The sequence below is a fragment of the Melozone crissalis genome, unplaced genomic scaffold, assembly GCF_028551555.1.
Source record: "Melozone crissalis strain CALT ecotype California unplaced genomic scaffold, PUWL_Pcris_2 ptg000013l_1, whole genome shotgun sequence".
In the NCBI taxonomy this organism is placed as follows: Eukaryota; Metazoa; Chordata; class Aves; order Passeriformes; family Passerellidae; genus Melozone; species Melozone crissalis.
The window spans coordinates 28,209,651-28,235,996 of record NW_026535791.1 but is presented as its reverse complement, the minus strand read 5'-3'; the positions used below and the strand labels follow the sequence as shown (position 1 = coordinate 28,235,996).

General features: G+C 40.5%; 1 protein-coding gene across 1 annotated transcript; it reads left to right on the top strand.

The window, feature by feature from the left end:
* The first annotated feature begins 440 nt into the window (after positions 1-440).
* Positions 441-6,984, top strand: SPRY2 (sprouty RTK signaling antagonist 2). Its single transcript, XM_054271672.1, has 2 exons — positions 441-1,259; positions 5,210-6,984. The coding sequence occupies exon 2, from the start codon at positions 5,261-5,263 to the stop codon at positions 6,194-6,196; it is 936 nt and encodes a 311-aa protein (XP_054127647.1). The 5' UTR covers positions 441-1,259; positions 5,210-5,260; the 3' UTR covers positions 6,197-6,984.
* The last annotated feature ends 19,362 nt before the right edge of the window (positions 6,985-26,346 follow it).

Sequence of the window (26,346 nt, the reverse complement as noted above, 5' to 3'; positions counted from 1 at the left end):
AGAAGCGAGTGCCCCTCGGCTTCCCTGCAAACCTATCGCCGCCTGCCTCTGAGTAAATACACGAGCACAAAAGCAACCCCGGGCGGCGTGAGACCGCGCACGGAGCAGCCTCCCGTGAGCACAGGCTGCGGCCAGGCCCCGGGAGCGCGGCTGCCGCTCGCCCCGCGCAGCGCGGGCAGCGCCGTGGGCAGCGCCGCGGACGGGCCGGGGCCGGGCCGGGGCCGGGGCCGGGGCCGGGGCCGGGGCCGGGGCCGGGGCAGCCGGGCTGGCTCGGCGGCGGCAGCGCTGCCCTTTTGAATGCCTCCCGCAGCTCTGAGTGCTGGCAGGGCGCTGGGAGCGCCAGTGAATGTAGCCCCGCAGAGCCAATGAGCTGGGACCGGATGCGATATATCCTCTGGGACAACAACTGCTCTGTTCCTCCTCAGATCCACATGACGCCATTTACTGCTGCTTTTGCAGAGAGATCACCCTACCTCCTCCGGAAAGAAAAAGAGAGAGAGGGAGAGAGCGAGCGAGCAGAAAAACGCCGAGCCCCTACAGCTCAGATCTCAAATCTTCCTCCTCCTCCTCCTCCACCTCCTCCAAACACACAACAACAACCACCACCACAAATCCGCTGCGCTCCCAAAACACCCCCCCGATTGCAAACCACAGAACTGCCTGCAACACACACGCTCGCAGAGGGAGCGAGAAAGCTAAGAGGGAGAGAGGGGAGAGGAGCCTGCAGCAAGCAGCTTCTCAGCAGAACGGCTACATTGCACAAGCTGCTTTTTTGGAGGAGCTCAGTGGAAGAAAGCTCTGGGATTTTATTTTAGATCCACTTTGTTTTGTTTTCTTTGGTTTTTCCCTTTCCTCTTGATCAATTTGCAACAGCAACAAAAAAAAAAAAAGTGACTTGGTGTTGGCGATCCGGCCTCCTGTTCATTGAGGAAAAAAAAGGAAAGTGTGTGTGTGTGTAAGACTGAGTGATTTTTAGTAGCAAAGAAAACCTACCCCGATCCGGAGAGGTGTTTTGATTATTATTATAGTATATACACGCACACACGAATTTATAATCCATCTGGGGAGAGGCACCTAACTTTGCCGTGGACTTTTTTTTTTTTTTTTACGTGGTGATCATTCTTACTCTAATTTGCAAGCTGGACTAAAGCAGAGTTTGGAAAAGAATTTTTTTTTGCTTTAGGGCTGGATTTATTTGCAAACCGCAGGAAGAAGAAAATACAAGAGAGAGAGGGGTTTGGTGCAGCGCCGCGATCACGGTGAGAGCCTTTTCCTTCTTTGCAAAACAAGCTTTTCAGTAACCTCCTCCTCCCCCCCCACCTCCTTTGGTTGCTCCAAGAAAACTCGTGGAAATGTTTGAGGCCGATCCCTTTTCCATTCGTACAGGTTCTCCCTCTCCCCCCCTTCCCTTCTCCTTCCTTTCTCAGAGAGGAGCTGGAGGTGGGATTTCGGAGCGCTTTCTCTCCGGGGAGGGCTGGGGGAGCTCCGCGGGCTGCGCCGCGTTCGTGCCGCGCCGCGGAGCCCCGGGGCTGCGCAAGGCTGCGCGGGGGGCGGAGGGCTGCGGGGGCTCCGGCGGGCCGGGCTGCGCTCCACGGAGCCGCCGTGTTCTCCGTGCTGCTGCAGCTGCAGCTGCTGGTGCGGGGGGCCGGGCACGGGAGGTCCTGCGCGCTCCTGCCCCGCCGGGCACGCGTGGGTTTCCGACAAGCGCCGGGGGAGGCTAAGGGAGGGCGCGGCGGGGCAGGCGAGCGCCGGGGCCGGGGGTGCCCCGCTCCTGGGGGAGAAGGGAAGGAGCAGCCCGCCTTGCAGTGCGGGATTTACGCCTGTCTCTAGTGGCGTCAGGAGATCCGTGCGATTCGGAAGTGAGTGCACGTCTGGTGCAAATATATACGTGTGTATGCGTGCGTGTGTGTAAGCTTAGATACTTCTCCTGTGATGAAATTAATTCGATCTGTAAGACGAGGGAAGTCCTTCCCTAGGTTCTTCTATGCAGAGGGTATGTGTGGAGGGGAAGGAAAAGCCATAATTTTTACTTTTTTTTTTTTTTTTTGGTGGGTTTACTTCGTGACAGCCCCCTTCCCCCATTAAAAAAGAGGGGAAAAAAGAAAAAAAAAAGGCAAAAAAAAAAAAAGCTGCTGGTGTTTTCAGCAAGCTGTTTGTGTGTCACTTTGCCCCACCCCGATGGTAAAGTCCCTTTTGCCCTAATCCATAGTCTGATCACACACTCGGCCCTTAATGGGGGTTTCAAAGAACTTTGAAAGAAGAGGAGGTGGTTGGTGTGTGTGCGGTGGGAATGGGGGTGGGGGTGCCTTACACAGGCTCCGGCCACAAAACAGAAATTCACGGGCAGAGAGAGGACTTCTCTCCCTTAGGCTTCGCCCTTCCCCGGCCAGCTGTACACGGGATTTTTCCACAGCAGGCAAGAAGCCCCTCGAGTTTAAACCTCCCCAAATGTGCCGAACGCGAAACCCGTCCCCCTCGCTCACCCTTTTGCCAAGCCCAGTTTGAAAGAAAAGAAAAGTTAGCAATCCTGGCACTTGAGCTCGGTGAGAGTGGACTTTGGCACTTAGAAGTGGGGATTCGTGTTATCACACACATGCACACACAAAAAGGCAAATCTGCTTCTCTCGCTCTTGGCGGATGCAAAGGGGAGAAGTACTAGGTCAGAGGAGGGAGAGGTGTTCCCTCCCGTCAGGATTTCCAGGCAAATGTAGGTTTGCAAATAAATGTGCTGGTTCTTTGCATCCTGTCCTGTCAGCGGGTCTGTGACGGGGAGAAAACCCGGGGAGCACCCGGCTCGGCCCGATGCCCCGCTGGAAATGCCTCCCGGGTCCCTCCGGGCTGGGGCGGAGCGGGGCGGGCTGAAGGTCAGGCAATTTGCAGAATATGCGTAAAATAAGAGGAGCTTTTCCAGCGGCTGGCTTTGTGAAGTTGAATGGGTGTTTAGGGCAAGGCGAGAGGGGGTAATCTGCCTTTTGCCCAGCTGTGCCGGAGGTGTTGTCTGAACCGTCTGCAGGGCGCCTGGCACTTCCCAGGAGGGGAAGCTCCTTTAGCATCTCCTGCGGGAGGGCGGGGGGGAAGAGTTAAAAGGAAACGTGGGTTTGACTTTCTGATAAGGCAGCTGCGGCTGCCCCCTCCCACCTCCCGGCCCGGAGGATGTCTCCTGGCTATCTCCAGGTTGTCTGCACTCTGCGGCGGGCCAGGGGCTGTCGCCTCCCACCTGCTGCGCGCCCCCCGCCCGAGACGGAGCTGGAGGCGGGGAGGGAAGCGGGGGCCGGAGGCTGCTTTTCCAGCTCCCACCTTGGCGTCTGAGGGGGGCTCCGACACCGGTCCCGGGGTCGTCTGAAGCGCCTTCAGGTCAGGGTCAGCTTTGCTTTTGCAGTGGGTTTGCAGTCATTTCTGGAGAGGCAGGGGCTGAGCCGGCGTACCCTCCAGGCTGCCCCGGGCCAGGGGAAACCTGGACGCGGAGGAGACATAGGGCTGCCAATTCCTCTCTAGAGTGGGCAAAGCATTTATTTTCTATTATTTCCTATCTCCAGATAGTTTCAGAGGAGGTGAACATCTGCTTAGGCTGTTGGTTGAAACTTTTGGTGTGGGAGAGGTTTTAATTTGAAAGAAAAAAAAAAGTGTAAGCAATACTTCAAGCCAAGTTTGCAAGACTTTTGGGGGGGGATGTGGACGGGGGGGGGGAAGGAGCACCGTAACATACATCCTGCGTCCAAAACCAGGATTTAGCAATATTTAAAATAAGTGGTCACTCTTAAGAGTTAGAGATTTGTCTATATGTATTTATTTTATTTTTTTTTTTAAGAAAAAAAACACTTGAAGGAGGGGAGCCAGGAGTTAAAAGGTTAAATGTTTTGCATTGGTGTTAGAATAAAGACTGTGTCTTGAGATACTCTTTGTTAAACTGTTTGGCTATATTTTACTATTCTGCAGTACAGTATTATTGTTGGTAACTGATGTGTACAGAGTAACACTATGGTGCTCTTTCTAGGTATAATTGAGGACATTGTGTGGTCCTTGTAAGAAGTTTGGTTCCTGCTTGGGTTTTAATTGTAGAATATTGTTCTGGATTTTTGTATAGGTAATTGGATTTTGGAGCCACTTTAAGATATGATAAAGGCAAAACAAATATTAACTAATTTAGAGGGCAGTATTTGAAACTTGCGCATATTTGAGTGTGGAAGTTATTTACAGGTTCTCATCTTCTGTGTCTTTTACTGGCTTTTCATTTAAATTCTATAGTCTGCATTTCTACTTTGTAGTTAACGATCCTTTCAAGTAATATTCACAATCAAGTAGATGTCTTGGATGCTGGCATTATTTGATTCTGTTATGCATGCCTCTATCCCACAAGCCACTCTTGATAATAGTTACAATTTGAAATGTAGTCTATGGAATTTTTTACACATAAAAAGAAAACAACAACCAAACAACTGTGGTAACATTGCTTTTGTAGTTTTGAGCCTTCAAATAACAATCACAGTGGTGTGCACCAGTATGACACACACTAAAATACTGGAGAGAGATATTTTTACTTGTGCTGTTGAAGTTTTTGGTAGCACTAACTCATTTAATGTCTAACCTCAAACATTTTATTGCTATTTAGTGTTTTTCTTGGGACCATTGGTATTAAACTAAAATTTCCTATTTACATCATGTAAAGTTTAATGTGCAAAGAGACTAGCCTACCAAAATATTATCCAGTTTGAAACAAAATTGGAGAATTATATGTCTGTCATCAGCAGGTCACATTACACTTGCTAAATACTTGCAGGATAGTTTGGTTTTTTTTTTTTTAGTATAAGGTTTTCAGTAGCCTGATGTGAAAAGAAGTGTCATTTCAAGTGGCTGAAATGTAATCACTTTAAAGGCCATGGTCTAACCAGAAGATGGCCTGAGAAGCCTCAGTCAGCAGGAGTAATACCTAGACTTTCCAGAGACATAAGTTAAGTTGCATGGTCCTAGGAAAGACTCCTAGGGATTCTTAAAGGTCCTTAAGCTCTCCACAGCAGTAGGCAGAACAGGCCAAGGGAATTTGGTCACTCAGCTGACCAGTGCCAGTGCTTGTCCCAGACGTGACTGCTTTATTTAATGGCTGATGCATTACTTGATTGTCTGCGGTGCTGTGGGGTCCTGCAGGCTTGAAAAGCTGCTGGAGAGAGCATGAGATGTGTTTCAATAGTGAATCCTCTCTTTTTTGCTCCAGGATTTCAGATGTGTTCTAAGCCTGGCGGGGTGAGCAAGCTTCTGGGCACAGATGGAGACTCAGCACAGCAGTGGGTCGCAGCCCTTACTACAGGCTCGGCGTGACAGTGGGCGGCCGCACGGGGAGCCCGACCTGCGGGATGTCCTGATGCAGCAGGTCCACGTCTTGTCCTTGGACCAGATCAGAGCCATCCGAAACACTAATGAATACACAGAGGGACCTACGGTGGCTCCGCGGCCGGGGGTCAAGTCTTCTCCTCGGGTAACAACCCAACCCAAAAATGAAAGGCCCCACGGCTTGCCTGAGCATCGCCATTTCAGCCGGATCCAGCACACGCAAACGCACGCATCTCCTCGAGCGCCTCTGTCCCGGTCCATCAGCACAGTCAGCACGGGCTCGCGGAGCAGTACGAGGACAAGTACGAGCAGTAATTCCTCAGAGCAAAGACTTCTGGGGTCATCTTCGGGGCCAGTTGCTGATGGGATAGTCAGGATGCAGCCCAAGTCTGAGCTCAAGCCGAATGAGCTGAAGCCACTGAGCAAAGAAGACTTGGGAGCACACAGCTACAGGTGTGAGGACTGTGGAAAGTGTAAGTGTAAAGAGTGCACTTATCCAAGGACCCTGCCCTCATGCTGGATCTGTGACAAGCAGTGTCTTTGCTCAGCCCAGAACGTGGTTGATTACGGGACTTGTGTTTGCTGTGTGAAGGGCCTCTTCTATCACTGCTCTAACGACGACGAGGACAACTGTGCTGACAACCCCTGCTCCTGCAGTCAGTCACATTGCTGCACTAGGTGGTCCGCCATGGGTGTAGTGTCCCTCTTTCTGCCTTGCTTGTGGTGTTACCTACCAGCCAAGGGTTGCCTTAAGTTGTGCCAGGGCTGTTACGACCGGGTAAATCGGCCTGGGTGCCGCTGCAAACACTCCAACACCGTTTGCTGCAAAGTTCCCAGCGTACCCCCCAGGAACTTTGAAAAGCCAACATAGCATCGCTAGCCAGAAATACTAAAGTAACAAGGATTATTATTTTAACGTACATATGCAACCAACTAAGCAGCTATGGTCTTGGCACTGTAGTAGAAGGGTTGGGGATGTACTTTGCTGTTTGCAGTGAAATGCTTTTCTGTGTGTGTGCCACCTTAACTGATACGCTTGTTAGAATCCAGCTAGTGGCATACAGGGGAAAAAAAGGGATGCAGTACATTGTGACCCACATATTGCATAAGCTAAAGCAACACAGACACTCCTAGGCAACTCTATTGTTTGTGAATAGTACTTGCAAAAGTTGTAAATTAGCAAATGACTCCTTTTTTTTTCATTGTTTTCTGCCAGAGATAATGTGCTATATTTTTGTATATACAATAATATTTTCAACTGTGAAAAGTAAGTGCTGTCATAAGACATGGCACAGTCACAAAATATTATACTAATATGTTGTACATTCGGAAGAATGTGAATCAATCAGTATGTTTTTAGATTGTATTTTGTCTTACGGAAACCTTCTATTACAAGACTTTGATTTCCCTTTGGACTTCATGTATATTGTACAGTTACAGTAAAATTCAGCCTTTATTTTCTAATTTTTTCAACATATTGTTTAGTGTAAAGAATATTTATTTGAAGTTTTATTATTTTATAAAAAGAAATATTTATTTTAAGAGGCATCTTACAAATGTCACCCCTTTTTATGAGGACGTCATAGTTGCTGCAAATAAGGGGTGAATGATGCATATGTTCACTATAAAATAGAAAATATATTAACGTTTGAAATTAAACTGGGCTACTTGTCATTTTTTCCCATTTATTGTTCTGAGCTGGGAGAATTGATACTTATAATTGCAAACTTCACAGTGCTATAGTCACAGTGAGCCTAATATGAAACCAAAAAGAGATTTTTAAGTGTATGCTTTTCTTCTTGTTTACTTATCCACCTGAAAACAGTGCAGGATTTTTGCTCCCTTCCTTTCCACAAATGTCCCATATACTGTTCCTACAAGAGAAAAGGAAAATGAACATAGGAAGATGCATTAATTCATTCCAGACTAGGACTAATAGGCACTGAAAGCTTGACCTATTCTATAAGTGATGAGCTTTTGTGCTTCAAATAGGAAATAAGTAATCATTCACAAAAAATGTTAGGCTTGCATGGCTTTACTCAGAGAGAGGAGGAAAAAAATGTAATTAATACTGTCAATGCAAAAAGCTTGCAGGATTATTTGTTAAAGTTAGAAGAGTATGCACAGAGAATGATAGATCTGAATGCAGTCCAACCTTATGTCAAACATTTGCCTCACTTGTAAGAAGAAAGTTGCTTGATTTGTCATTTGTGGCAGTTACCTTCCACTGAGGTCAAAATCCTTTCCCTGCCAAGTTTCCCACCGGAAGCCTAGAGAATGATTTACCTTTCTTTATTAACAAACTATCATTTCCTGTTCTGAGCATGTCTCTCCAAGTTTAGAGGTCTTAATGTTCAATTTTATTTATACATTTCTTAAGCTAGCATTTAAGAACGGTTGTAAGTATTTTTAAGCTGATGCTTAAAAAAAGTCTCCCAGCCTTTTCTGAAGCCCCTCCAAGATAAACAAGTTATTACTAATAAATTAAGAATTCACTACAAGTTGAAAACCAGAGCATTGAGTAAATGTTCTGTCTTTTTGCCCCTTAATTTTCATCTCAGTCTGGTGTTTGGATGATTTTACATAAGTCTGTAGGACTCAGAAATCTTACACTGTATGTTTGTGCATATTGGTTATCAATCATCAAGTGAAATTAAAAAGTGCTTGTTCTCTTACTCTTTTTTTTTTTTCCTTACCTCTCTGGTGAAAAATGTAAGCTGGTTTACTTTCTGCACCAGCTGGCTGGATACTCTGGTATACAAAGACGAACAGTATATATTTAGCTTTCTGAGTGGAATTTGCCAGAAAGAGGGTAGCTTATGTTACATGAGTAGTTTGTCCATATTTAAAGCACATCAGTATACTGTAACTGAGTAGTGGACTGTATATGTGAGATTGTGCTTGGCTGCTGATAAACAGAGATTTTTATTATTTAATTATGGGGTTTTTTAGCAATTTTTTTCTTGAAGGGGTTAATAACCATCATGTGTTTCCATTCACTGAATGTAGTTCTTGAATTAGGTTAGGTCCTTATGCTTAAATTGTCCTGGGCTAGTCTTGCTGATTGAAACAAACATTAGGAGAATCTTTAGGCTCTATCTTGGAAGCTCCAAGTCCCACTGATTTCAGTAAATACAGTGTTTTCAGTGGACTGATGAACTTGACAAAACTGAAGGCAACAGCAAGCCCAGTCTTTTCAGTGATTTATATTTCAGTTGAAGATAACTCCACAGAAAGCTGAAAGTAAAACTGGGAAACTGGGATGGCTGAGCAGCACAGCAGTCAAAGTGGGTGCAACTCAAAAGTCCTACCAGCTAAAGTCCAATACTAAAATTGTGGATGTGTTTTCTTTTTACAGTATAGTAAGTTCTCTGTCTGCCTAGTTAGGTTCTAAGGGAAAAGGAAAACCATCTTCTTGTTGGCAGTGAAATTAGAACTGGTTTGAACACTGAGCAATGGTTGTGACCTTCCACTTGGTTCTTAATGAGGATAAAATAGTGGGTCCCATCCACCCCAGGTAAGCCCATTACCGGAAACTGGGCAGGATGTATGACTCTTGGGAGCAGGGATGTAGGGAAGTGTGGCCTGTTGGGCTAACTGTGGCACTGGGGTCCAGGCTTCAGTTAGTATGGATTGATGTTTGTGCCCACTGGACTCTTAAAAGCTGGCTTGTGAATATTAGTTAACATCCTAATATTGCACTTAATTAGATAAGGTTTAGTATTCTAAATAAAACCAAAATCTTGCCTCAAGCAGATTAGATTGTTTTAATAAGAATTAAGAGGGCATTTCAAGTGGATTGAGATAATGTTATTAGGGCATGCCTGCTTTATCCTTTGAGATAGGAAAGTGGAGGTCCAAGTAAGGAAAATTTTCCATACACAGGTTTTGAGGATAACCATGAAAGTCATGCTTGAAATACATCATATAGGACTTTAATTTTAGACTGCTAGGAAGTCATGAGAGAGAGCAAAACCCTTATTATTGCTCCATTTGTTGTGTTGCTGCTTCAGAGTTTTGATCTGTTAACTTAGAGATTCCTTAAGGTTTGTTTAAGGTATAGAGATTTGCAGGATTGAACTGAGAGTTGACACTAATTACAATAGAAACAAATAGCATTTTTTCAAATTATTTTTCTGTATGATGTAAGCTACAAAAAAATACATCAAATTTAGAGACATTTAGAAATTCCTCTATTAATATCCTCAGGATCTTCTTTTCTTACTTTGCTCTTTATTGGTTTGAAACTTGATTATAATTTTTTTTTTTTGAGATAGGGATAATAGCAATATAAAATAGGGGGAGAAAAAGGAATAGAGACTCGGATTTAAGTAGAGAATAAAAAGTGCTTTGGATGGAAATAAAATGTGTTCCTAAAGGATTTGAGATAATATTCAGGTGAGTATTTACATTCAACAGATTTACCAAATCAGTCTTCAAAAGCCAAAAATTCTCCAAGTGCAGAAGGGAAATAGTTAAGTTGCTGTGATGATTAAGATAATAGATTTTTTACACTTTCTTACTAAACTCCCAGCATTTAAAGATAGATACAATATTACCTGTATTACCATTTTCACTTTTGGTAAAATGCAAAATAATTAATTTTTGTAATGAGTGAAATCTTAGGTCTTGTTCTCAGGTGGCAGGAAGAGAGCAGAATGCATTTCTGTTCTACAGTGGAACATTTATAGGAATTAACTGTTGGGAAAGACGGATTTGAACAGTCTGTCTTGTCTCAGATGTTCCTAGATGGGTGCAGGTACAGCAAGTAATAATGATTTCATCTGCTGAGACTAATTTCTCAATCAGTCACTGGAGCAGAGTGCCAGAAAGAAATTGGCTGAATGTGAGAGCACGCTCGATTGAGTAGCGTCTGTAAGATTAGTATTGAATAGATGTCTTGCTGAAAATGTCAGCATTTGTCTTGTTGGGTCATCTTAAATAAATCAGTTACATACTGGGATTGCAGGTAGACAGCACAACAGATGTGGATTGCAGGTGACAAAGTGCACCAAATCCTTAACAATGAAAAGACTTGGGTGTTTTCCTCTTTATGCAATCTGATTTTAAACTGGAATCTTAGAAATAAAAAATAATGTCTCACTGAAGTCAGGACAGTTTGACTCAAAAAACACGTGCATATAAAGTGCAAATATATATAGTACTTTTCAATTAAAAAATATTTCATGTTTCAATCTGTGGAAACCCCTGTGTTATTTCTCTTCACATGTATTCTTTCTGGTCCCTATCCCTTTCTTTGACCTTTCCTAGTCATAATACATAATACATTACTGCCACTTATAGAACAAAAGGGGAAAGAGGAGGATGAAACATGCTATTCTCATTAGTATTCTGTACCTGAAAGTTTAGGACAAGGTCAAAGAACTGATTAACTTGCTGCACGTAATTTTTCCTGCATTTTCGGTGATATAAATGGTTTTTTCCATTCACATGACATTTGAATCCACTATTTCAGAAAAATCTTATTTTCATTGTTTTGGTATGAATTTTATTACTCAAGAAGGCTTTATGTGTCTTTGTTTTAACTCACTGGCGCTGTGCTTCAGGTTAAAGAGGAAGAGGTGTTACTACTATAGAAGCATGAACTGCTGCTGTTCCTCTGCCACAGGGATTGTTCAGTAGAGAGCCAATGTAGTTGCTTTTGGACAGGAGTAGCAATGATTTTGTTTGAAACAGAGTGGGAGTTCAGTGTTTTCAGCCTTGGGAGAAAGCAACAGAGGCTGTGCTACATATCTCAATTTTCTCTTTACGTGTGGTGTAAGAAACTTTTTTTTTTTTTTTCTGACTTCAATGTGAATGCTGATTACAGAAGCTTACGGCTAAAATGTTCAAATTGCTAGGCTAAAATGGGTTGGTTCCCATTTCAGTAGAAGTTACCAATAATCAGAAGCTTTGACAATGTAGTCTGCTATTATGTAGGATTATTTATGGATATTTTAATACTTGGGGGTTTAAGTTACATTTTAAAATGGTCTTGCCAAGGGAGATAATCTGTTTCAAAAAGGTAAGGAACTGTATAATCAGAGGAGCTCTGCTTTCCTGAAAGACTGCTGTGTAATTACCAAACCGCTTGGTGAGCCTGAGATATGTTACAAGAGATAGCACTTGGTGCCATTTAGGAGTTGCACAAGTTTCATTTGGAGAGTCTGAGCCAGTACACAAGGGTGTGTTAGGAAGAATCACCAACTTACAGACATAGAGAGCCCCTTGGGCAAAGGGAGTTTTTTACTTTTTCTTTTTTACTGTCACTTTATTTTGATCTAGAAGCGTTGTATATGAATGAGTCATAAATCGTGTTGTTGTTCTTCTGTTTAATGATGAAAGTATGTGTTGATGCTCTCAAAGTGTGCTTCAAAAAACCGCACCAGAATGGAAAATCTTTAAATGACCAAACTTACCACAGAAATGAATGCAAACATCAGGGCTATAGCAAGCTGTGTTTCGAAATTAGTTGCACTGTAAGTAAATTGCACTAATTGGTTATGCTAAAACTGTTACTATAATTAGACACAGTTCCGCTTTAGGTCTCAAAATCAACTCAGACCTTTGTCAGCTTCGTCTGTAGTGCAGTTTCATTAATTACTGATTTACTTAAAGTGTTGCTTCTTGTAAGACACATATAAAAGTTGGTTCATCACAAACTGTCAAATGCATGAAGTCAACAGTTTTTCTTCCCTCTCATTTCCCTTTCATAAAGCATTGCAAAGAGGAGGAAATTGTGAAATAGTTTTATTTGCTTTGGGTCATTTTATTTATGAATTTTGTTTAATTATTGAAGACAGAGTGCTAATTTGATGGATTGCTGTTTTGTGATTCCCTTCCCTCTCTCCCCACCCCCCTCACAGTCACTCCCCCAAAGTATATGGCAGTATGAAATATATAAGTACAGCAGTTAGGGGACCAAGAATTCACTTTGTGAACTTAATCTTTAAGTGCAGCTGCAATAAATAGTAAGGTGAAGCAGGAGCATGCTTGCCTTCTTGCAGAACTCATTGAATGCATTGTACCTTTCACCAATAGGTTTACTATCTTCTACCTCTGCTGCTCTGTAGATAGAGATTATGCAGTTGTTTATCATTTATATGTTTTTCTGCCTCAGTGTCTTTTCTTTTTTGGAGAAACATTGTGTTCATTCTTTAAAAGTAGTGCATGAGGATCCCATAATACCATTACTTGAAAAAAAAAAAAAAAAGACAAAAAACAAACTAGCGACATGTGAAGGTTATTTTAACTGCCCACTGCCTACTACTCTCTATACTGTTCATGGGGATGAAGGCTCTCCTCAGATTCTTTCATCCCAAGTGGAAAAAAAACACTGTGTGTGTTATTCTGAAGTGTGGCTGGAAGGAGGCCTGGGTTATGGTATAAAAGGTGAACTTTCCATCAGGGCTGTGCCTGACCTGTTCTTTCCAGCACACACACAACTGCAGTACAAAGCCTGAAAGTGTGCAAGAGTGTTTCTGGCCACCTCTGTACTCTAAATCAGACAGTAGGTGGAAATGTTCCTGGACGATGGATTGCAATTGCCCACGCTACTGAAGTGTTAAGACTTTGCCTGGTGTGAGTTATGTGCCAAAAAGTATTCTCCCAAGCTATTTCCTACCACATTTCAGGAGCCATTCCCAAAAGTCAGCTTGCCAGCAGCTCCTTCTTTTAGAGGTTAAAGGAGTTGCCCAGCATGGGCACTGTCCTTTTGGGGCCAGCTGGAACACAGTGCCCAGGAACATTCTTGGACAGATTCATTTGCAGTCCAGGAGGAAAGAGATCCCTCCCACAAGTGTCATCTCAAGGGAGATTCACTCACAAAGACAGACATTCTCATGAGTTCAGATGACACAATCTAATTCTCAAGTAGAAACTTAATTGCACACACATGCAATTTATTTAATTATTTTAATCTCAATTGTCAAGGTAACTTTTTAGAATTTTGCAAAGCTTGCTCCAGTGTAGTTACATAAAATTATATATTGATATTTTGTATCTAATCTGAACTAGTACTTTTTTTGTTTGGGAGAATGGCTTTTTTTTTTTTTCAAAATTGTTTCTTAAGTATGTACTGGCAAGTCATAAAAACAGACTTTGTCATATATTTTCTTTCACTAAAAGTATGATTTAGTATGTCACAGCACTTGATTTTTCAGAATGAATTGAGATGGTGTTTCTTGTTTTTGGAAATTACATATATCTCTGAAGAAAACAGTCACAAAAGATCGTTTCCTTTCATGGTGATCATTACAACTTCATCTTTTTCCAAGATACAGAAAGTGTTCTCTCTTTATTGTTTTCAGCCCTGTGCTCACTTCTCCCCCAGGTTACAGAATGGGTGGCTTATGGAACCTTGCAATTGCTGAGTGATTGTGCAGACTTTCATGGAGAAAAACTGGTGTAAAGTATTGCACTGGAGCTTAGCCTCTGAGAGGACAGATCTTACTAAAATATATTTCTGCATACATGCAGTCTGAGGGATGTGGTTGGAGAGAAATGTCACAATTCACCCCTTAAGGTCGCTGCTTTAGAAAAAGGAATCAATATCAACTTCTTTTTTTAAAAAAAAAGTTGATAAATTAAGTTAAGTAAAATATTAGACGAAAAGATATCTTGTTCAGTTTATTAAATGTGTCCAAGATTTGTGCTGTTTACATTTCACATAGTTTTTATCCAAAGACCTCACTTCAGCTGCAAGATTGGTGGATGAAATGCCTGGCCTCACTGGAGGCAATGACAAAATTCTCCTTGACCTCCTTGAAACTTTGTATAGACAAGAGGTGAATTCCTGAATATGTACTGATTGAACATACACTTGAATGGATATCCTGGGAAAATCCCAGCTGCCTAGGGGAATAAAAAAGTTTGTAATTGCATGACACACACTTTTGAATGAAGGAGTAGCTATCTTAGTTTAGGATTTTTAACCTTCGTTCTGATCCTACTTAACTTACTCTACTACGAAGATAATTTATTCCTACCATATATGTAGTTGCTTCCTTTAGGCATCAATCTTATATATTTTGCTGAGAGATTCTGTTTTGAGGGTTAATTCCATTAAGGGTGCTGTAGACTCCTGTTAGGCTTTTTGCTGACAGACTTGTGCAGATAAAAGCTTGTGTGTAGCCTTTCTCCCTTTATTTCAGCTTACTGTTATCAAACAATTCTCGTATACTGAAGTTGCAACAGTTTGAATTCAGTTTAGCTCAGCTCTTGCAAAAGAGTCTAGGGAGAGTATTTGTTTGGTTTAGCTGACAGTCTGGTTAATTGGAATAGGCGCATTCATACTAATAGTATCTGCACAGTGTTTTGTGACTGTTACTAAATCAGCTCTAAGCCCTACCTGAAGTTACATGAGTGAAAACATGCTTCAAGTGAAGCACAGTGAGCTGCTGTCAGACAGAAGTGTCTGTGTACTAGCATTGCTCTCATCTGAAATGCCCATTAAGATGGGCAAAATATTGTCACAGTTACATATCTACATTGTGCATTTTATCAGCTGTAGATATGGATATGTAGAGAGATAGATAAATAGATATATGCACATCACAATTACATCTTTCTTAGGGGGAAAGAGAAATTGTCCCTTCCTATGAGGAATTACCATATTTCACTGTTACCGATATTCCTCTTCCAGAGTATCAGCTTTTGCTGTAACATTTTTCCATGGTTTTTAAACAATACCATGAAAGGGGCTCCTTTCTCCCACCCCTGAGAGAGCATCGGCAGAGTGGAGTGCACCTACCCTGTGCTCTGTATATTGAACCTCCCAGGCGTGGCATGATGGTCCAGTAAACAGAAGAGCTTTTTTCCACTTTGTACTTTCAGTGACAAACAAGTGGTAAAAATACAGGTTTTCTTATTGCTAATCATACAAATATGGCAATTTTCAAAGCCTTCATCAATTCCTGAAGCAGCTGATAGGCAGCTCTTGTGCAGATGCACAGATATGCAGAACTACTACTTTGGGAGGAGATATCACAGGATGAGTGATGATGAGAAAGGTGAGTGCACAGATGTGATGTGCTGTAGAAACCAACCATGAGCAGCAGTGGTCATGAAATAATGACTGAAGGGTTTACTGTTGGTGGGACTTAACTGAGAGATTCAGTCCCACAGTAGTATAGACAATAAGTAGATACAAAGAACACTCATTTCTAAATTTCTAAATTTAGGGATTTACACCCTAATTGTCCCTGCTGTCCACATGTGATTTAGACATCTCATGTTGAGGGCAGGAAAGGTATTGTTTTCTTCAAGGGTTTTTTGTTGATTTTGGTTTGGTCTTTTTTTTTTTTTTCTTTTTTTTTCCTGGTTAGTATATGGAATTAGGATACAGCATTCATGGCAAGGAAAAAAAAACAACTAACCTGTCATCCTTGCTGGCAAGAATTTCAGAGAGGTACAATAAGGTTTACTGGGACAAGGAAATGCCACAGACCAAAAGAATGTTGAAGTTAAAGTTTTGTGCTGTTGTAGTATTTACTTCCTTGGCAAGATTGGTAAGTTGTCGTGGTTGTAGTGATTTTTATCCACTGTTTGTTTTAGTCTTTCTTTGCTAACAGTCCTTGTCTTCTTCAGTCCTCTTAGGGTCTGCCAGTCCTATGACCATAGATCACACATTTGCCTTAACGAGAAACATTGGTTACGAAATATAAAAACATAACCCTGTCTAAAACTATGTAACAGCATTGCAGGACAGTTGTTGCTGACATTGTGGGGAGTTTGTGATTCTTAGGTTTTGGTTTTTAATAGTTTAACTGGGGCCCAGATTCACAAGTTGGGTAAATCAACCTGGCACCACTACTGGCAGCAATGTCCTGCTGATTTCCACGAGCAGAGTGTTGGCCAATAACTTACTACCAAAAAAACCCCATGGTGCACAGTAGAATAATAATCTTAAGATTTTATCAGCTTTTGTTTCTTTTTGCATCATTGTTGAACAATAGTTTTCACTATAACCCAAGACAGTTCAGATTCCTTATTTATAATACTTTCAGAGCTATTTTTTTATTACATTCAAGATGCTTGTACAAAAGGAATGCTTTCAATTCAGTCACTTAACTTTAGAATCCTGGGATCACTTCAGTGTTCCCAGACTTGTTGTGAAAAAAGCAGAACTGCAAAAGGTAGAAAACCAATCATTTTAATTTACATGCAACAGTTTTTTAAGTTTTTAAAAAATACTTAAAGCATGCTTTGTGTGGTGGGCATTTATGCTGGGTCTATTTATTATGGAGTGAATAATATTTTTCAAGAATGATTCATCTGGGTTATTTTAGAGACTGCCTTGAATTCTGGTCATTTCTATAGATACTGCAATTCATAGTCATTAGTAAGCTAGTGGTTTGATCTAACCTCAGCTACCTGTTGCTGGCTGTGAATGGAAGAATTTATTTTTAGTGTGAAACCACAATATGAATATTTTCCACTCTGAAAGTATAAAAAACCCTTTAAGTAGAAATTTTACTCCTTCACTGTAATGTGCTGTAGCTCTGATGTCAGACATACTGGGTTCTTCTTACAGAAAATCCTTTAAAATGCCTTATTCGCTATTGAAGTTGACAAGAATTTCCTCCACTTAACCCCTTCAGTGCCCCCAGGCGTTCAGCTCACATCAAACAAAAGGGAGCTCCTCTACCTCCTAGATAGGGATAGTGGGATGCTGACAAATGCAAAATGAAAAATAAGGAGGCAGAAAAACCTGGGCCCTTGGAAGGAGGTTGGTGGGCAGGCTCACATAGCTGTGATCCGTGAGAGGCAGCGTCTCTGCGGGCTCTGACTACACAACTGCACAACCACTGCCACTGCCCTGCTGATACGGAAACTTTCATTTTGGTGTGATGTGTCTTCGTTTGTTTGTTGGGCTGGGCTATTTGGGGATAATTCTGCCATTTCTGCGAGATTCAGAATCAGAAATGATCTGTAATTTCGGGCAATGTCAGCTCTGATTGGTAAGAGCCAATGAGTTAATTGTGCTAGAAAGCTACTTACAGCTCTTGAGTGAAACCTGGAGTTTTATGTGGAGTTATGAAAGCTATTATTCAGTGTAACAGTGGGTGAACTACTTCACCCACCATGGACTACGCTGCGGAAGAATGAGAACCTGAGACCTATGGAAAGCCATTGCCCTATACACAAACTTCCCAATTTTTTATGTAAAACATTTGAATTACATTAGAGATTAGATAAGAAACAACAATCAATATCCAAGTTCCTTTATACTTCATTTGTAATTTTGCAAACAAGCCTAATCTAGAGTGCAGTTAAAAGCAAGAATATAAATTATATTAAATAAATTATTTTCTATAATTTATAAAATAAATTATTTACAAGGATATAACACAGTTTAAAAACCAGAAGAGTTAGTAGCTCATGCCCAAAGCTAAAGGACAAGAAGTAGCTCCTAAGACTTGACTGAGAGCCTGGCTTCCACAGAATATAGGGCTTTTAGGTAATTGATGGCCTTTGGTTGCTGTTCACCACCAGGTTTTTGTTGTTTCAGTCAGAGAAGCTACTGATCTTCCCTGCTTAGATTGTCACCATATTTCCACAGCTTTAAAAAGATTTCAAAAAATTTGTGGACTTCTTTGATGGAGGGAAATTAGTTCTTCCTTCATATTTGTGATGCCTCTGAAGATTTCATTTTCTTCACTTTCTTAAGAGGTCAAAAGAAAGAAGTAGTCCATGATTTAATTCTGTCAACTCAATTAATTTATCTTAGGTGAAGAAAGCTGTTGTCTTTGTGTCCACACTTGTAAGGAAAAAAAAAGTGTATGTTTTCTACTGCTTGCTCACACATGATCATTAGCACAAGATAAAATGTTCGTGTGGTTACAGCTGCTGGAATTTCAGTGCATGTGGTTTGGTCATTCATGCTACCAAGAAAATGTTTACCATCTCTAGCAATACATGTCAAAAGCTACAGTCATGGTCTTAGCACTGTGATTTTAACATTTGATAAGTAGAAAATGTTTGTTTAAAAAACATGAGCAACTAAGTACCATTGCCCAACCAATTTTCTCTAGAGAAGATGAGACCTGAGCTTCTGGTTAACACCTTCAAAGATGTTACTAACCACCTTGCATTTCACATCTGTGTCTCAAAATGCAAGAGACCTTGCTTTTATAAATCTAAATATTTTTTCTCCTCCTGACCAGCTGCAAGGAGTTTTTACAGGTACTCACCTTCATTGCCTAAGCAGGATCTGTTTGATTTTTGGTCTAGAAGCAGAAAGGACAGGCAGAGCATTTCAAGAGATTCCCCCTCCAGGTTGTAGAGAGGAAGAAATAGTGGGAGCATACATCACTGTGCATCCTAAATGATGTGACAAGTAAACATCCTTTTGGTAAGCAAGCAGTCTTATCACAGGCCTGTAAATATTTTTGGTAATTACTTTTTTTTTTCTTACTTTTTAGTGTGATCGTGAAAGAGCCATCTTTGCTTTCAGATTCTTGTTTGCTCTGCACAGAATGGAATCTTGACCAAGGTTAAAAACTGGATTTAACTCCCACCAATTTAAAGGAACTATAACAACAGATTTTTCAGGAGTTATACATTTGTAAGGGCTGTAATAAACTAACATTTTTTATTCCCTTGCTAGATAAGCACTAGAAAGAGCAGAAAATGCAGTAAGGGAAGAGTGCACTGATAGGGTAATTTAGATACTTTATAAGAGACTTTTGAGAAGTAGCAGCCAGGCTGAGATGCATCCATAATCAGGAGCTGGTTGAGAAGATGTGTAAAGCAATCTTCAGGGACAAACAGCCTTCACAGTTAGACACAGCCTCATCAACACCTGTAATGATAACCAGCTTCCACAGCCCAAGTGTAATCTGCTTCTGGGCAGCCTTAACCTCCTTCACTTCTGTACATTTGGTGTTAAAAGTAAGATGTGCACTTTGAGTGTATCTGTGAACTCTGCATTATGAACCATAGATCCTTGAGCACAAAGTAACATTTCTATAGAATTTCTATAATATTTCTATATTCAAGGTAAAAAGAATGGGGAGCTTGGTTGCACTGTCTGCTATCCCAGTACAACAGCGATGGATGTGAGGGATAGGAAGGGAGTGGACTGCAGACAGTGGCCACGTCTGCACATTATCTCTAAAGAACATCTCTCTTGTCACCATCAGAAAATACATTCTGGGCTGTATGAACAACTCTTCTAATGCCGTAGAAAGTCCCTGTGTTCTTAAGACATTTTTGAGAAACAGAAATCCATAACAAGTCAGAACTATCTTGGGTTTTCCTGAAGCAGGTGTAAGGGAATTATAATCACTGTCTGTGTGTCAGCTGCTGTCCTCTACAGCCTATCAAGGCTTAGGTGCTTAGGTGGCTGCCAGCATCTCCATCTGGATTCTCCTAGAAAATGTGTAGAAGTAATGGAAAAAAAAAAAAAAAAAAGGAAAACTCATAGAGTGGTACTAGATCTAAGAATTTTTTTTTTTTCCAATGTGAATGGATATAGCTGACACTGGGCAAAGATGAAAATTCTTCTGCTAAATATGTTGATACAGTAATTTCCTACAGTCACCTTAGGGAAGATTTTTCACTAAAATTCAGCTTTTCAAGCATTTAAGTCAACAAGACACTGCATCTGGTATCCTGCAGGAAGCCCAACACAGATGTGAACACCAACTTTATGGATGGTTCTGCAAAGTTAGCAAGTTGGCTGGGTGATGCTACCAAAAATTTTCTGGATGTTCCAGAGTTGACCCAGGAGGTCAGCTCTGGAACATCCAGAAAAAAGATATAACCACTGATACATCAGTGTTTAAGGAATAATAAAGTACTTCTTCAACCAAGAAACTTCCTGCATCCAATCTAGTGTTTTAATGACCTTTGTGTTAGTTTCTAAAGCCTACTGTCTCAAGCCATTCTAACATGTTTACCTGCAATATCATTGAACAAGGAGTTCCACTGTTGTACTCTAAATCTAGCTTTTAGCTGACCAAAGAAGGTAAGATTTATTTCACCCCAAGGACTTGCAAACTGATTTTTATAGATGTACTTCAGTACCTTTATAAGGATTGAAGTTACACTGACTGATCTCTACTTTGATATATAATTCCTTTATTGTATTGCAGCATTTTACCGGTAGTATGAACCCTCAGGTGCAGCACAAAGCTAATTTATCTAACTGTGTGCATATGTTTCCGGTGCCCCTTCACTGTTTTCTGTAGACATTTATTAGGTTGCTAATGTTTTTGTTAAGTCATGGAAAAGAAATATTACCAGATGGCTTCCCTTCTCTTCGCAGCTCAAATTCCTGCAACAATTATCAAGAAAGATGCAAGGTATAAAAGTCATGGCAATGTCATTGTTTTGTTGTAAGGCAAATGTATGAATAGAAGCTGAGTTATACCTTGGGAGTTTCTTCTCATGAGGAGGGAAACATACCTCAGTATTGGGGCATAATAAATTTAGATTTTTCTATCAGTGTTTGGTAAAATGTTCAAATCCCTCTGTATCTTCTTCAGGTTTGTATCTTTTCAGTTTTTTCATCTAGCAGTAAGAGTGTGGTACTCTTTGAAGCTTCCTGATGTGTCTTGCAATGTATAAGGGCTTTCACTGTTTCTGTGTCAGTTATTATAATCAGGATTATTATTATCAGCAGTAGCCTTCCTTCCCACCCCTCCTAAATCCAGAAAGATTAGAATTACATCCTGCTCCAGGAGGGATAGAGGGACACCCATTATATATAATGTCAAGCATAAACCCAAAATGTACTTAGTGGCATGAAATACAGACAAGGTTAGATGCACTGGTGGAATCTGGCTGGTTAGGTCATGTTTATAACTCCTTTGCACAGCAGCAAGGAGGATAAACCAGTTTATCTGGTCTATTGATTTTTTGTTGCCCTGAATCCTGATACTTTGATTTTTTTGGCTCGAATCTTTATGCTGCAAAAAGGGTGAAACTGATGCTTAGGGCCATCTCCCTGGGGCTAATATATGGATCAGGTATGCAGGTTGCTGGCAGAAGATTTTCTAAGGTAAGTCTGCAAAACATGCAGCTACAGGTCTCAGTTTAGGAAGGATTTCAAACCCACCTCTCTCATTTTACATATTAAATGTGGCCTAGAGGAACATCCACCCACACCAAATGGAAAAGCCAAATTTCCTTCCAGTTCCAAAAACATTATAGACATCTGCCAAATGACATTTCTAATTCTTCCCGTAAAAAATGGAAAGCTAAACAGAAGCATCACCCTTCCAATAAATCCATTCCAAACTCTTCCTGATTTATTCCAGATACTCTGCATTTTGGTGAGGTTGTTAAATAATACCTGCTTTTGTTCTCCTTATGGGGCTTACCTCAGAAAGTATTTTATATAGTTGTTCCTTCAGAGACTTTTAAAAATGCTCTAGAAATCATAAAGAGGCAAAATTTGACTTCTGATACATGTGTTCAGTTCCTATTGACTTCACTGGGGAATTTCAAGCCGGAATAAACCACAGTGTTGGAAATATTTACTTAGGCATGCTAAGGAAAATGAGTAGTTCTGAATATTTCTTAATATTTCCATCAACTACAACAGAATTAAAGCACATTAATTTGATTTTTTTTTAATATAAGAGAGAGACAAATCATTAAAATATGCTTAAGAAGTCAAAGGAATTGTAAAATGAAGAAAGCCACAAAAACTTCTTGTCGGTAGGGTCTTTTTAAGAATAGTTAATCACAACATCTCACAATAGATGTATGATGTCTAAGATGTAATTAAACACAAAGCTATAACTCATTTTTTACTGTGGTGAGATTGTTGAAAAGCATCCAAATTCATGTTACCATAAAGAAAATTGGTCCTAAAATTTTTTCCTTCTACATTATAAAGACATTGAAAAGGCTGTGTTCAGCTGTCACTGCTGTCCATCACTTTGTTCTGGAAGGTTTTTGAAGCCTGACTACTTGGACAAGCACAAGCCCAAGGTCCTCTGACTGTGTTCTGACCTGGTCAGACAGAGCCAGATCCTGTCCAAAATCAAGTAATTGCACTCAGGTTGCTCAACCCTGCTGGTTACTTCAAAACACAAGTGCCATGTGAATGTCTATATGACTTTGGATCAGAGCTGGCTCATGTCTGGCCATTTGAAGAGCAGACAGACAAGCTTGCATCTGTCTGTACCTGTCCCTGGAGACATACCCTAAAGCTGCTAAATAGCTGATTTTTTTTTTTTAATGTCACAGTAAACAATGAATATGGAATGTCAAGTAATCATCATGGAGCTGAAATATCCTCAACAAAGAAAAACAGGTAAAACAATGCAAATAAAATGAGATTTTCTTTCCTCCCACACCCATAAACTGTCATGCAAGTGCAATAGCTGGAATTGACGTAAACCCTTTTTGAAAAGCTAATTTAGTAGTGGGCAGTCACCTTTAATTTGTTAATTATTCTCTTATTTTCATGTTTCTTCTTATTTTAAGAAGAATTTTGGTATTTTGAAAATCTGATCCAGAAATACTGGCTAATGGTATAGGAATTACAGGAGAACCTGCAAAAAGTTTCATTTTCTTTCATAAAATTAAAAGTCCTGGTAAACTTTGGATAAGATTCCATATGTTGAAGTTTTAAGTGTTGCATGAATGGGTCTGCTGGCAAAATTTTCCCAAAGTATATTGCTATTAAATTCAGTAAGGTAACAATGTAAAATGGCCATTACAAGGTCTGAAAAAACACTGTAATTAGTAATTAGAAAGAACATCCCAGGTAAAAAGAGAAGATGGATCTATAATCCTCACTGGCCATTTAGAGCAGTGCTGTCTAAAACTATTCACTTAACTTGTTATCATAAATATTTGAGGGTTTATAATTTACTTTTATTTTGCCAGTTCAGTTTTTCCTTTTCCATCTTCAGAAGCTGTCTTTTTGAGATTCTACTGGTTACTATGCTGTTTAAGTTCTGGTGCAACCTCCTGCCAAATACTGCAGTCCCTAGTCTGGGAATTCATCCTACATGGCCCGCTACAAGCTGCCACAGTGATGGCTTATTTTTGGGTTTGGCTTTTGCGAGTGAATACGAGGGACTGACGACCACATTTGGTTTGGAAATACTGTAGCAGTAATAAATGGGGGAGGGGTTTATGGAACTCTTCCAGACACCATTCCCAGGTTTTCTGAGATGCTCTAATAGCTTAAAGGTCAGAGAAAAAAGGAGCTGAAGCTTCTGCACCTACCTTGGGTCCCTATCCATTCCCCACATTCTGACAGATCAGAAGACTGGTTTAAAGAACGGCTTGTCCTCAGTGTGATCAGAGAGCCATTCCATTTGACACTGGCAGCAGGATACTATATTCACAAATAACACATTTTAAAGAGTTCTTTTAAAGCTGTAACTCTCACCATGGCTTTAGTCATAGGTCTGTGCCATAAAACGGAATTTTGTTCTAGCAGGGGACAAACAGGTGGCAGTCAAGTCCAGAGGTGCAGCTGAATTAAAGGCTTTGCATAACTGAAGGACAAATAACTTTAAACATAGCAACACTTTGCAACTAAAATATCTCCTATTTCTGTAAGAAGCAGTACTATGTCCCCAAAAGCAGAACAGAACATGAAGTAGCTGCAGGGCTTCATGTGTGGATATAAATTTAGAAGATCTGATGAGCCATCTCAAACTTTTCTCCAGCTGCTTTGATGACATCATTGGTTTCACTATCTACAGTGGCACCATTGTCAGATTAAACAATGACAGTTCTAAAACTATCCTCTCTGCTTTCCTGACAGATATTCATATGCTGCATAAGAGGGAAAAATAATCTTCTTGTCATCATATTTTTTTGCTTTTTTTCTTTTCCTTTTCTTTTTTTTCCTCCCACATAATTCCCTTTTGTCCTTCAGGTCTTAATTGCAATTCATTATTATTTTTGTGAAGAGCAGCCTTATGAAGGCAAAGAGTTAAAGACGTCACTTTAAATGACAAAAGCTGAACACTTTACCCCACTTTCAGTCTCTCATCTATTCATCCTTTTCATTGTGAACTTCGCTATTTCAGCTTTCTAAGCTCTTCAACTACCTGCCCCTAATTTGTATTCCTGGGAAGAGGCCTAGGCTAGTTATTTTGCATTTGTGTGCTAATGGTGCTGAGTTTGCTTCTAAGAGGAGAACAGGGAGGGGAGGGCAGGAACCTCCAAAAGGGTTTAAGTGGGAGTGGGGGTGAAGGTGCAGGAAGGGTTGTTTGGGGGAGAGTCATGCTGAATTTTAACCCTGAATGCTTTCTTATACAATTTCGCACAAAGCCCTCCTGATTATATGGAAAATGACACCCTGTGAAAACTTGCCTGTTCATATACACCTTTAAACAAATAGGTTAGTCAAGTATCTGGAAAGCCTGGGAGACAGTTGGGTCATCTTTTTATTAATATATTAAATCATGACATACATTTTCACAAAGCTTTTTTTCTTTTTTTTTACATAAACCCTTGAAAATTATGCAACTTATTCAAAGTATGTATAGTATTCTGAAATACATTTATTAGTGGAAACAGTCTGTACATGTAAATTATAGTAGTGTAACCCTGCTCTGCTTTGTTTGATAAAACCCTTACTTTCACAGGGTTAATTTTGCCTGTGTGCTTAGATGCCGTGTGAGATAAAATACCTTTCATTAGATTAAATAGGCAAACAGAGGCTTTTTGACTTATTGACTAGTATTTCAAAGCCTAGCATTTCTTATGCTAATCATTTTTATAACTAATTTAACAGACGTAAAAGAATGTCATTATGAATAATTAGCGACGTTAGTAATTTAGTTTCTAATTAACCGGGGATGTGGCAGACCATTACAGATGGGAATTCTCATTAGCCATGAGAGGCATGGGTGTTTTTCTGCTTATTATAGATTCTGCCTATATTTAAAAATGGTCGGGTTGTTCACAGTTTTTAATGTGAAGCACTTTCACTTCATGCTGCTGGGTACCTCAGATTGTTGCACTTTGTCACACTGTAAACCAGACAACTATGCTAAGAGCCTGATGCAACAAAGCGTGTAGGCAGTCATTTTCCATTTCATGAATTATTGCATGACAGTAGTTCTCACCCCAACTCCACACCCAAGAGGTGGATTTGCAAAAGGGGCATTTTTCTTTTGCAGGTGTAAGTTGCTTGCAATACAATTAAGCCCAGACATATTAGATCTTCAGATCTGTGTTCATGATTCATTTTCTGCATAGAAAATGAAAGGGAGCCTACCTGCTTATGTCTCCCTGTCTCTCTGAGCTTGTGACATACTTTTGCAGAACTATTACAGTCTCTATAGCATCTGTTCCCCCTGCGTAGGCTTCCACAGGTGTCTGCACAACAGTTCTGGGGTATGAAAAAGGCTGCTCCTTTACACTCTATATACCCTGCGTGAAATTCCCCACACCACTGCTGTTTCTGCTCTTATTACATTTTTTTTTCTTTAGTGGTAATTTCCAAAATTATTACTTATTCCAAATGCTCAAATTCTCTTTCAATAAGACCCAGTAAAAATACAACCATCTAGAGAAAGGGTTTTCCTCCATTTGAAAAATTTGAATATGTATTTACATGCATTTTTAGTTTCTCATATAACAATAATTTGGACTCAGTACAGCCAGCTTGCTTAGAAAAGACACTGAACACTGTTTACAGTAATAATAAATAATTTTTCAATTTGTAATTTTAATTAACATATCAGCAATATGGACCAGCCATTAAACTCTTTGAGAAGGACAGTCTGCCCCATGATTTATTAGTCTCTGGAAAGCAGGACCATGACAATTGCATGGGGTACAGCAGCAAATAAACCTGGAGGAGAAAAGCTCCCTTCGAGTTCTGAAATTTGGGTTATAAAGAAATGTCCACCCCAATAATGGCAGACTTTGTATATAGAACAAAGACATGCACAGTTTTTCAAGGACGACCCAGTTAAACTGCTGTAAACTGTTTATTCTGAATATACATAACACACTTCCATCCGCCATTTAAAGCAGTTTAAGTAGATTAATTTAAACTGTCCCTTTAGTTAACCACTGCATCTTTCTCCA